The 12770-nt window shown below is 41.6% G+C and overlaps 1 protein-coding gene across 4 annotated transcripts in view; it reads left to right on the top strand.

Annotated features, from left to right (window-relative positions):
• The window catches only part of Eip74EF (Ecdysone-induced protein E74), a 287703-nt gene that overhangs the window by 255813 nt on the left and 19120 nt on the right, over positions 1-12770 (top strand). For all 4 annotated transcript variants that reach the window (XM_022087089.2, XM_022087086.2, XM_022087087.2 and 1 more), the window contains 2 exons: positions 8030-8137; positions 9433-9597. In XM_022087089.2, the coding sequence (XP_021942781.1) occupies positions 8030-8137; positions 9433-9597 (273 nt within the window). The remainder of the gene's footprint in view (positions 1-8029; positions 8138-9432; positions 9598-12770) is intronic.

Below are 12770 nucleotides of genomic sequence, written 5' to 3'. Positions count from 1 at the left end.
ATTTTAGTCCGAATGGCCATGACCTCCCGCCATTGAAGCTAACAAAGTTCAACTACAGTTTGGAAATGCTGATAGCTTTAAAATCGGAATTGTTGGATAGCCTGCTGAACCGTAAAAGTCAGTATGAAACCACTGAATTGTTACAGTAGGATCCCAGTATGACGTTATTATACATTGATAGGACAGGATCCCAGACGTATATACAAATATTTTGAATGCCATCATCCTCTGTTGTGTATAGATTCGGCCAATTGTCGGGGCGTTCTTTACTGCTGAATACGACTTTCTAGGACATATGCACCTTCTTCATGCTACATTGGATCTAGGATCCAAAGAAGACGGCGGGTGGCCGATAATTAGAGGCAATCAGGATTGTCACGTGATAGAGTTGTATACTCGTGTTGCCCGCTTTCCCTCGCGGTTTTCGCAATTTAATGTAATTTTTACGGAAAACGAGTCTTTCAGGTAGTTCGATGACGTCTTACCATGTTTAGAGAAGTGGAAGACCTGAGAGATTTTTCACAGGTAAGCTGAAGGAAGGTAAAATATACACGCAAAGGTTTTTTTAATTTAGAAAACATTCTCTGGTATGAAGACGGCAACTAGGAATTATAATAGGCCTACGAGTAGTTGAAAAGTTAACGTTCTATTTTTAACCTAGACGAAGTAAATTTTGTGATAAGAAGGTTCCTGTCTGTTCAGTGCCACTGCTTCCACATGTGTCGAACAAATTAATTTCTTTAGGAGAGATCAGTCCTACCAAGGGAGATGAGGAATGCAATGAGAAATACAGAACTATAGTTGGAGAACCTTAAGGATAATGACTGATTCAAAACACCCAGGCTTAAATGGGATGATACTATTACAAATTGATCTTAAATTGGCTCTGAGGGCGTGGTTCTAGATTCAGTTCTTTCGTAATAGGGTCTAGTAGTAAGCTTTTGTGAACCTTTGGGTTCCATAAAAATCGAGGAATTTATTGACCATGTGAGAGACTCAGCCTCTCAAGAAACCCAGCCCCTTGGAGTTAGTAGAGGCAGATAAATTGCCACATGGCGTGAAAAATCATATTGACAATATAAGAGTAACGTTAGTTAGCTACAGTGGAAGTCATTAGGAGTGCTCGAATGGAATTAAGACTGTGTTTGTGGTTTCACCTATTTGCGTAAAAAGTAAAAAAGTGTTTTTTTAAACGTCTGTTTCGTGACTCTCGTCTTTCACACCCTTGTGACTGTAACCGTATTTCAGTTACATCGTTAACACACAAGACGCATTCGCAGGTCCGGATCTTACAGGTTATAACTACTGGTCGATGTAAATGTTTGTAAGGCGAAATTTACTTTCTTTGCCACTCTAGATTCTTGGTGTCGCGTGAGCAGAAACCAAAGCGATGGCCGCGAAAGTTTCTAGTGTCGAGGCAACCCAGTTTGTGTAGCTGCACGCATCTTTGTCACATATTGTTAGTAAAGTTAGCTATACCGTTTAAGTTTCGCACTTAATATTCCGTTATTTAATTGAAACATACGAAAATCGAAATTAGGTCTAATACGTAGTGGAGGTTGGCCACAGAAAAGAAAATTAAATTTTAAATCGGTCATGAAGACTTTCGAATCGCTTCACTGATATTTATGAAAAAAAATGCATCGTCATACTCTGTGTTCATTTCGAAACAAACGTGGTGGAACAAAGCATGAAATCGAAGATACAGATTGTTGAGGAAAAAAAGAGAAACAAACATCTAATATGCCGTTTATTTTGGGAGAATTACCTCTGGTCATTTGTCTCGAAACATGACTAATAAATAGGAACAAAATTTGTGTATAGAATTAAGAAATTTATAATTTTTTTAAAAAAGTTTTAATTATTGAGTTTAGCAACTGATAACCCATACCATCTGCTTTGAGAGCGCCATGACATACGAGTATAATACTTCGCCATTTGGTCTGTATGGGTTGTCTCTTACCTCGAGAAATGTGTGGAAACAGTACGCAAAGAAATATGTTGATCAAGAAGAACGGAATATGTGGACAGTTTAGAATATTGCATATCGAGGAGCATATTTAAGTATGGATGCTATTCCTATTACATATTAGCTCCATCCGGTATCATTAAGATAGTGAATCTATGACTTTAAGATGGACCGAAGGGAACCTTTTGGAAAACTGCCATTTCGAAGACAATAAAAAGGTTGTAGGACAACAAGAAAGTAGATCTTAGTTAAGTAGGTCATAAGGGAAATAAATTCTGGTGTTGAAGAAATAGACTTTTATAAATACCGACAAATTAAATCTCTGGGGTTGAATTCAAGAAATATCTTGATTAGAAATACGCACAGCTGCGTTTCGGGTCGTTTAATTCGTCATTTTCACGTGCAGTTATGTAATTTTGTTGATCTGCGTAAAGATTAAATTTTAAAGCTTCTGGATTACGATGCATCTAAACCGTCATATGTTGGATCGAGTGTTACACAAATCGATTGTAGATTATAAATCGCAGGCAAACAGTTGAATGAAAGGATATAGCGCTCTGAGTTCAGGCTGGATGCTTAATATGAAATCTGTTATGAGCTTCAGAAAAATGTATGTAATTTTAACGTCCCTCTTTGTATCACGACGCAACCGAAGTTTTTAAATGTCCATCATTAAACTTCGTCGCCCCATAATAATTCCAGAACCGGGGAGTCCTAAACGTGTTTTTTTTTCGCTCTGTCCATTTAATCCTTTCAAGAGCAACTATTTTATTTCTCAACGGATCCTCGCTGAGGAAGCTACCCTCGTGCTGTTAGGGGCTGCGTCCATTCACTGGGGTAGCCTTCCGTACTTAATGCGGGTGTCTCAGATTGACCCTTCACCCTGCTGGTCATTAATCGTGACATTATGTATTGAGGGGTCAGCGCTGACCGTTGCTGCGAGTCGGAAGCGGAATGTCGGCGGAGAGGTTCATCCGGTTTTGCTTAAGAAAACATCATCTAGTCTGCCGTGCGTTCCCACACGTTGGCGGGCCACTAATGGAACCTCCAACCCTCCGTTTGCACGTTATTGAAGACGCTTCGATTCTGTTTGTCAACGGTTAACAGCTCTACACAGCATTAACCATTCCCAGGGAAATGTGTGATGCACACGTCTAATATTCTTTTAAGTCCCAGTGGCAATTTTATGTGTCATTTACTTTAATCTTCAGTATTTCTGCGTTTTGCCGACGGTGTGTTTATGGGTTTCGTGTATTCCTTAGAATAAACAGCTATTATTTCCTTATATACCATTGACCTAGGTATTTTTTAAATGGAGACGTGTTTTCTGTGCTGTAGGAACTGCATTTTAAATTAATATTTAGTTGAGCTCTGGCTTCAGAGTGACATGCAATTACAGCAAATATGCAAGAACGGCTCCATATTAGCAGCACTGTTTAAAATGATTTGCTAATTTAATTGATAAACATTCCATAGGGCCTCATAATTACGCCTTAAAGTGGAGATAAAAGTGAAGAAGACGTGTCTTCAGCTTCACACTCTGGCTTCTTTACCCCCCCCCCACACACACACACAATAAAAGGGAAAGTAAAGTTATCCATTTTCTTAATTATTACTCCCTTTAAAAATTAAAGGAAAGTTGTTCCCGTACGTCATTGAGCGCCATGTCATTATGACGTATTGAGGAGTGGAAATATACCTTTGGCACTAAATGAAGATTGGTGGTCAGCTTCACGCTTTGTCAGCTTTACCCCTGAGTAAAACGACCTCGGTAGGCCTCAGGGCCGGGTACGTGATGGGAAGTATATTGGATGAAATGCAAATCTGGACATGAAAAACGAACTTTCAGATAAAGAGAACGCCATAGCAACGTTGATAAGGGGCCGCGCCGTATTTATAGAATGAAACCACGCACACAGAGCAGTCAAAACAAGACGAAAGTGTTCGAAACAGCGTCAAACACGTCTGGTGCTGAAGAATGTGAAGAATTAAACAAGGCTGCCCTCGCTGATCGAATAGGGCGCGTCATGACTCTTACTCCGATGTCTACAACAAGCAGAAGTTTGTGGTGTCATGAGAGTAAAATTTCTATAGCTGCTGAGCCATGAAGCAAGAAATAAACCCTCTGCTGTCCTCTTCTTAATACGAGAATGAATCCAAAGACTCTTTTAGGTCCTCTCTGACCTCGTTTCTAAAAACCACCATATTTCTTCAGCACTTTCTTCGTCACGCGACACTGTCGGGAGCTGCTGACCAGAACGTGACCGACTTTTGTATTCTACTGCTTGTTCAGTGTAGACAGCCGCCAGTTAAGACGTTTTTTTCCCCGAACCGTCTTGTCTTCTCTTGTCTGCTCGGCGTTGTTCCTTTCGTAGTGAACCGAAAGCATCCCGCCATACCTAAAAACGACTACGTATTTGTTGAAGCTGACAGGAGTCCGGCCCACAAGTACCCAGGAAGTGCACCAAATTAACTTCCGTTTTCCGCCATCAGTAAGCGGGTTTAATCGGAAACTCCTGGCGATGTGAACGTCTTCTTCAGTGATTTTTTGTAAATGCCGTAACGCAGTTCTTAATTATTTGGCAGTCATAATTAAAGATTCCTTCATGTCAGCTTTATTTTAGGCATGCACAGAATTTTATCAATGATAGCGTTTGCCGTATCGAACGCAGTGAAATGTATAATAAAATGAAATGTCTCCTTCACAGCTTACATTGCCTACAAAGCGTACGAAAGGACATTAAAAAGAAAAAGAAAGTTTGGTAGGAAAAATATAAAAGGAAATTCAATGATTATGTGAATGAAGGATTATTTTTCTAGGGCCAAGTTAGTGTTTTTGAACGTCTCGCGGAGGAAAACAGCCACAACATTTATGTCGCCTGCTGTTCATTTCGTTGCGCGCGGAACGTTCTTCTACCAGTCTGGTGATTACTACTGGGGGTCCAGAAATCTGTACCAGTGACTGCGTCAGGAAGTTCTGGATTTGAAACACAGAACATTGGGGGAGGGGGATCTACTAGCACGAATTCCATTGCTGGCGTCATGCTTAGGCACTGATGGAACCGCATCAGAAGTCGAACTAACCCGTCAAAGTGTCCCAATTAGTAAAAGTATATGGACGGTGTTGCGTAAACCTGCGCGTCCCATAACCCAGGCTTAACACCACGGAGGATCTAGTTCAGTGCCAGGCCAGTTCACGTGGAATATAGCTGGGCGGAATGTCAATGCCCAGTGATGAAGCTTTGGGTTCCTTGAAAGGTGACCATTTGAGCCACTCTCAACTTCTTAAGCACGACTATGCTGTACGTAGTTCGTTTATTAAATAGTAGGTTTTTGTCTGTAAGAGGAATATTTCCGTAAGTGAATTATTTTGTTATGGGTCGTAGGACAAATCCAGTAAGTGCATGAAAACGGAGATGTTTGTGAGCTGTTTGCATCAGTTAACACACGGTCTTTGTAAATAAAGGGTTGTAATATTTTGCAGCGGAGGGTGGATGCATCTGTCGCAACCCCCACATATTTGTACCACAAAATGTACGCAACCATCTGCCCGACCTCGTAACATTGCAAACATCTCCGCCATTGTACCGACGACACCTGACAGATGGAAGTACCTTTTCATTCATTTTTCGCAAACACGGTTGCTTATTTTGTAAAGGGCGTTAACCCTTGCTGTTTGTCGAACATTTCACAGCTGCTCCTATTAAAAGCAAGGTCGGGGTCACATTGTCACGTGATAGTACAGGGACAAGGTCGTACTGAGACAGGCGCCGCTGGATTTAATGGCGCACAAACAGCAGACTGTCAACTCAGATAGGACTTTTTACAACTGCAGATTGATGATGAACTTTAGTTTGTTGTTGGTTTACTTTATTAAGTGTTTGGCTAGCTTCATTCTGTTCTCGTTTTCGACAAAATGCTATAAGTATAGGATATGTTAATAGAATTACACAAATCATTCTAATTATATTTAGTCAAATCCTTGTTACGTCAGTACGACTAAATGTCGGGCCAGAAGTGAGTCCGAATTGACGACCGTGCTGGCTGGTCGGGCCTGACGCACAGCTAAGGGCAGTGAAGTGACAGCTGTCATGGAAAGCCAAAGAAAAATTGCCCCAGTTTCTTAATGCCGTCGTGGATTGAATTCAGCTCCCGTTAGTTGGAATCCCGCGTTTAATCTAAAAGGAGAATAATTAAATGAATCTATTTGATCCGTTGCGTTCAACATGAAACTAAATTAACCTACGGGCACTCCAGAAATACGCCGCTGTAAGTTATGATGTCGAAATATCTCAAATGGTATTTCCCTTCAGGTGTACCGGCCCATTTTCCATGCATTCTCTTATCTTTCACGCAAACTACGTTCTCCGCCAATCTCTTCCTGATGTGGTCGCCCTATTTACAAGTTACGAATCTCCTCATTACTTAGTTTTCTTCAGTGCCTCGTTACTTGGTGTTTCTTCGGTCCGAGTGTTCGTATCATTTGATTCGTTGACACCCTCAGTCCACGGCCATTCCGTACGATGAGAGACCAATTTCACTGTCGTTTAAAATAACAGGTTTGTATATTTGAATACTGAATATTTTGCTACAGACTCAAAACGTAGAGAGACCATTTTCCTCAGATGTCGTAGTTTCATGTCTGGAAATAGCAAGGTTCAGAAAAGATTTTAGCTGGCGATAAGGCCAACTTTATCACGACCTCTGACGCTTATTGGTGGGGGATTAGTGCAGTCAATGCTCTCAATGCGCCTGTGTTGCGTAACTGACCACTTGTGGGTCTCAATAGGCCTGTCCTCGGTGGTTGATTGAATGCAAATGGTCTCGAACGGTGTCATCATTGGTTCGAATCACGCTTCGAGCGTGCAGCTTGCTTGACCGCTTCTGCGTGTCTTTGTGATGATAGAAGTGGTGCAGTTGACTCTACTTCTTACGAATATTCCTGGCTTTTTGAAAATAATTTATAATCAGTGTTTCTGAAACGTTGTTACAGCGAATTATGGCCCGCATAAGCACTAACGCTGCTGTCGCATTTATCGACTTATTTTATTTTGCAATGACTCAAGATCTTCAACTCTCTCTCTGAAAATCCTCTGCTAATATGGAATCCTATTTGAAAGAGCCTGACACTGGACCCTTTCGAGAACCAGTTTAATTGAATCCACACGCTAATACAATATTCCAACTGGCATGGCGCAGCATTCCAGAAAACATTTATCTTCATTCACGCTGTCGTGTGGACCTGAAATATAACCTGTGACCTTCCTTGTTACCGTTATGTTCTTTTCTTTAAATAATTTGTCCAGTTTCTGTCTAACACTGAAATGTCTGTCACACAGAGTTAAACACCGCTCTGTTAACCAGCGCCGATGGATGTTAATTTCCTAAGCATTTTCATCTGTAATATAAACATCCTTCCTATATAAGAAGCACCTTGCGTCTAAGGATGTCCCAGTGGACCAGAATGGCGTTCCGTTTCGGGCAGTTGTATGTTTAATACAGGTTCTTCGGTCTGTGTAAAAACGCAAGTCAGAAGTTCTTGCTGCGCGTGATATGACCAGTACAGCTGGAGCAAAATAAGTCAGTCGCAATTGGCAGGAAAGAAAGAGGGCGGTACATACTCGAAACGTAATGAAAATGTTCAAAGTACGTAATCCACCGTGTCCCAGGCCTCTCTAGAGTTGGTACGGTGCATTGTAGGCAGGGATTCCCCGCCCGAAATGATGGCACAGTGATTCCTCAAGAGCATCGCTGCCAAATCGGCATGGCTCAAGGAGGACTTGCCCAAACATCGGTACTGCTAGATAATGTTAACAGAAACGTGGCTAGGAGCAGAGTGACGATGTAGCAACTATGTAGATGTTGGGAGAGTGAGGACTGTTCCGTTCTCGTGTTCTGCGTCACGGCAGATGTGCCGATTTCAAGTTCTACTCATCTTCAGCTGGCTTTCTTTCCCTTTCATTCCTTGACTTCCTTTGTTAAGTTCCTTGTTCTCTCTGCACTCTATCTGCTTATCTCTTTTCCACCATGTGTACTAAACGCGATTCTCCTTTGTTTCAGGCTCTCTACCACCCAGCCCTGCGGATTCCGGCGTCTCTGACGTGGACAGTAGCAGTAGTGGCCACACGTCCAATGACGAGCTGAAGGCGCGCCTCCAGCTTACCCCAGGTCAGTGTTCCGTTCCATTCGATTTGATAACAGTACATATCAGACAAAATGAAGTATGCTGATGCGCCAACTCGCCATATACAGGTATTACAGATCTAAACTTTAAAACATGAATATATTTGTTTAATATGTTCAGAGATATATAAATAACGTCTCTGTAAGCTTCTCGCGAGAATACGATTCCACCTGACGTTGGGCCTCAAACACAACAGTTGACACTGATTATTGTAAATTTCAACAGTTGTAGGCGATCAGGAAGAGAAGTGAGACGTTCTGATGAAGTATATACAGCGGTTATTTTTAACACTTTGGGAAGTAACGACGGATCTGCGTGTTGCCGACATAGCTTCTCTATGGGTTTCATTTGGTCCTTAGACCAAACAGTAAAACACCCCCTAAACATCATAATACATTGAATTTGGTTGCTGTCATAAGTGTGTTTACCGTGGAGAGTTAGTTACTAGTGTAAAGATCAAGTTGAAGTTCAACGTGAAATAATTTATTTCGTGTTCCCTCGCCTTTTCTCCTCTTTCCCTTGATCCCTTTCTTACTTTGTGCGTTACAGACGCAAGTGCTTGAAGATATGACGAACACGTAATTCCGTAGGCCTAGTACTCTGTGATGTAAACACAGAACAGTTGAAAAGTAAACATTATCTATCAAAATATGGCATTACAGGAAGAAAAATAAAGCAGTGAAATGTCAGGCATGGTACATGTTTCGTAATTTCAGGGTTTTTTTTCCAAGGCCCTCCTCCTTATCTCTTTATATAATTCTGATTATTCAGATGAAAGTTTTCCTTTAAAGTGTTAATTTTTAAGTATACCGAGAAAATGCAAAGTAAGTTCTTACAATCATTACATTTCGAATACAATTGAAAATGTTCGAGATATTGTTTTGAGTTTCAGTCAGCAATAAAATTCACGTTTCTGTCGCCCTATTATGTTATCGCTCATCGAGCACTGTTCCCAAAAACGAATTTTTATTTTTATTCGTTTCTAATAAAAGTATTTATCTTACGATATAAGTTTATTTTCGTATAAAAGTATTCCACAATTATGATCTTACAGAAGGTTTAATTTTTCTGTCGCCCAATTGTGGAAGGGTGGGAATTGTGTCCGAACGACTTCGTCTGTGGACTTAGCGGTGCGAATGTGCAAGGAGAGAAGGTACAGTGACAAGGTAGTATGTCTTCCTCCGCAGTAACGGAGGTCAGAAGGTGTGAAGAACTTGCTGATCTGTTATTCCGATTATCCTCGCCTTGTGTTGTTAATGACGGCACAAACTGCCCACAGGGCCCGCGGCGAGAACTCCAGACAGCCCTGGGCCAGGGCACCACGGTTTCCTGGCCCCGTACTACCACCATCACCACCACCAGCACCAGGTCCAGTCCACAGTGCACCAGTCCAGGAGTAGTCATCACCAACCTCCACAGCATTACCCCGGCGGCAGACACCCCCGTGAGTATATGCAACCAACTATACACATGTGGGATCTGAGGTTTTCACGGCCGTGAGTCTGAAGATGACTTGTCTTCTGGGTTGTAGCGCCGTGTATTCTGGTAGGTGGTTACCGTTATTTCGAAGGAACGTATGTATTCCGTCATCTACCCTGAAAATAGAGGCGATACGTTCTGAAATGTTCACAAATTGTTAAATGAATTGCGTAATTGTAAATTAAATCATTTTCTAGTATCACCATTTCGAAGCATCTGACTTTCTTCCCGAAACTGGAATAAATTGCGACTATTTTTTTCATCTGCGGTTAAGACTGAAAATAACACTACTTCTAGAAATTTAGGTTCTCAAGGCGGTGGGTACGAAGAAGGCTGTCTTCTGGGGTTGTACACCGCGTAGTCTGGTAGAAGTTTAGCGACGTTTTAGGTTAAAACTTTGCATACCGTGTAGTGTATTCGAATATAGAGTGAACAAACCAACAACTATTAACACTATAATGGACACTATTGCCATACGCGTTTCGACCTCAAGAGGTCATCATCAGTGGCATCAAGGAAATTAATACATATAGTCAAATGGTTCGAGCAAATTTCATAATTGAAATAAAAGGTAATTGACAAGATGACTGCACTAGATGCTGTTATTCACAGGAGTAAAACTCGCACTTAGCTGTTGCATCTAGTGCAGTCATCTTGTCAGTTACCTTTTATTTTAATTATGAAATTTGCTAGAACCATTTGACTATATGTATTAATTTCCCTGATGCCACTGATGATGACCTCTTGAGGTCGAAACATGTATGGCAATAGTGTCCATTATAGTGTTAATAGTTGGACGTTTTAGGTGCTTGCCGTTTCCATCGTACGAATGATGGAGGCGCTACAACCCAGAAGACTGCCACCTTTTTAACATCACATATTTGCGAAACATAAAGAGGAGTGGGGTGGGGTTAGTGTTGGTGGGGTTTATTTGTTCTGTCTTCTTTCCCCCTTCGTTAACGCCAGTTACGTCATAAAACGATATTCATCCTTCTTTAGAGGCCTTGAGTACGCACAGTTCTGCGCTTTCGGAAGGGCAAATTGTTTACGAAGAACCAACAATAAACAACTCATGACAGAACTCCCTAATGTTGATGCCATGGGAAAGCAACATATTTCCGATATGCTCACTTTCTTCAGGATGACTATTTGTTTCGGCGCAGCTTGCCCACATCCGCGTTCCGCAGATTAGGAATGGTGATAATTACGCGATAACACGTCAAAGCTTTAGACGGCATCCTCCTCTAGCTCTGGTGCTTATTTTCCTGGAGGAACCGAATGGGTTGAGCCAGCCGTTCCGCGTTGAACTGGCATATCGTGTTCTACAGATTGCTACAATATGGCACTGCAGTGCCATCTTTTATTAATGTTTTACGTGAAATAACAAATTTAATGCTGTAAAGGCTTTGTTGTGAATCTTTCGGCAATATTAAAAGATTGTTTGTTATGTACAGATATATATTAATACGTAGGCTGTAATTTGTTTATTCGAACAACAGAAAACCTCATTCCAAGTTCATAAAATTTGCAATTTTACTCATGTTCTGGTCCGCTCAGAAACTTTTATTTCAACTAGATATTTCAGTGCAGGAAATTGAAGGCTGTTTGAATGCCATTGCTTGGCAGTGACATCTTGTTGGAAAAGCATAATCAGCATAGTGATCAAGAAACTCGATGGGTGTACCGGGCTTATTTCTTCGGGGGGCAAAGCGTCCAGGACGTGAAGTTGACCACCCACCTCTGTGTATTGTCGAGGTCTCAGCTTCCAATCTCGGATATGATACTGGTGTGTTGCTTAGACTGTCCAGGAGTTACCAGAATTGTAAGTCAGGCCCACCTCTTTTCACATCGTTTCGGTTTATATTTGAAAATTGTTGCATTTAATCTGAGTTCTTAGTAAAGCGTTGTTAAATACACAACGAATCAATTAATTACTTAACCTCCGGAATGAAGAACCCGCACAGCAGGGTCTGCGTTTTGAAGAATTTGAGGAGCAGTTGTTATTTTTAGATCAGAATAGAAATGTAGGTGTGTAGGGTGTCTGTGTAAGATTTTGAAGCTTTCGCTGCGAATTTAATCGGAGAATTATTTCTATCGTATCTTCATTTCTTACATAAAATGGTGCTGGAGGCGCATCTACGCTCGTTATGCTGGTAGTGTTTATAATAGGAATTTTTTTTCAAAAAGGGAGTCGTTTCTAGCGACCTCTATTGACACAATGTTCATACAAAGTTTCATGAAAACCCGTCAGCTGGTCCAGAGTTATTCGTGGGGGTGGACAGATTGACGTACATAGACGAAGGAAAATAGGGTGACGAATGTGTTGGAACCGCGGGATTAAAATATTCCTTTCCATCAGGTCTACGTGAAGGATTGCAGATGCAAAACCACCCAGAGAGGCCCATGGTCAGATGGTAGGAGGAATTACATTGACCCCAAGTCTATTACTTGTTAATTTATTAACCCTGAAGCGGTGTGGGATGTTGAACCAACCACACGTAGACAGCGCTTATCTTGTTCGAAATACCTTTCCATTATTTTTCTTTAATTTAGAACACCGGCGCGGTGTCTTCTATAACCCCCCCAGCCACACTATTAAAAGTGAAAAGATGTGCAGGCAGGAAAACGCGACAGAGGAAATGTTTGTGATGGGAGGAACACCATTGCTGGGAACAGCCGTCTGCTGACGCACCACCTGGGGAGGCATCCAGCTGGATGGATCGGCGGCTGGCGGGGCGAAGTACCGACTCAAGGTCTTCCTGGAGAAAATAGCGGCATGTTGGGCGGGGAGGAGGCAGTTAAGGAACATGACATGGACAGGCTCCTTCAACAGGGAAATGCCACTCGGATTCCCAGAACAGCGTCATTTTGCGCGTTTGTGATTTGTACCCAAAGGTGGGCCCCCATGGGCGTTTAATAGTGCATTCCTTTCCTACATTCACATGAATGGTTTCAGGTTTTGAACAGGAAAATATCTTGCTTGTAAGGGACTGGTACCTGATAAGGAAAATATTTAAAAATCTCTTTCAGGCTCCAGAGCATGTCAGTTTGATTATATATATATACTATCTATAAATATTATAATTGAGTTCGTTTTCTTTTCACGGCACAACATCCAAAAAGACAGGAGTGTTCTTA

Source organism: Zootermopsis nevadensis, unplaced genomic scaffold, assembly GCF_977971745.1.
Source record: "Zootermopsis nevadensis isolate Lab colony 2312 unplaced genomic scaffold, Znev_1.0 Znev_ptg000010l, whole genome shotgun sequence".
In the NCBI taxonomy this organism is placed as follows: Eukaryota; Metazoa; Arthropoda; class Insecta; order Blattodea; family Termopsidae; genus Zootermopsis; species Zootermopsis nevadensis.
Note: the sequence above shows the minus strand (reverse complement) of the source record. Positions and strands in the feature narration are given on the sequence as shown.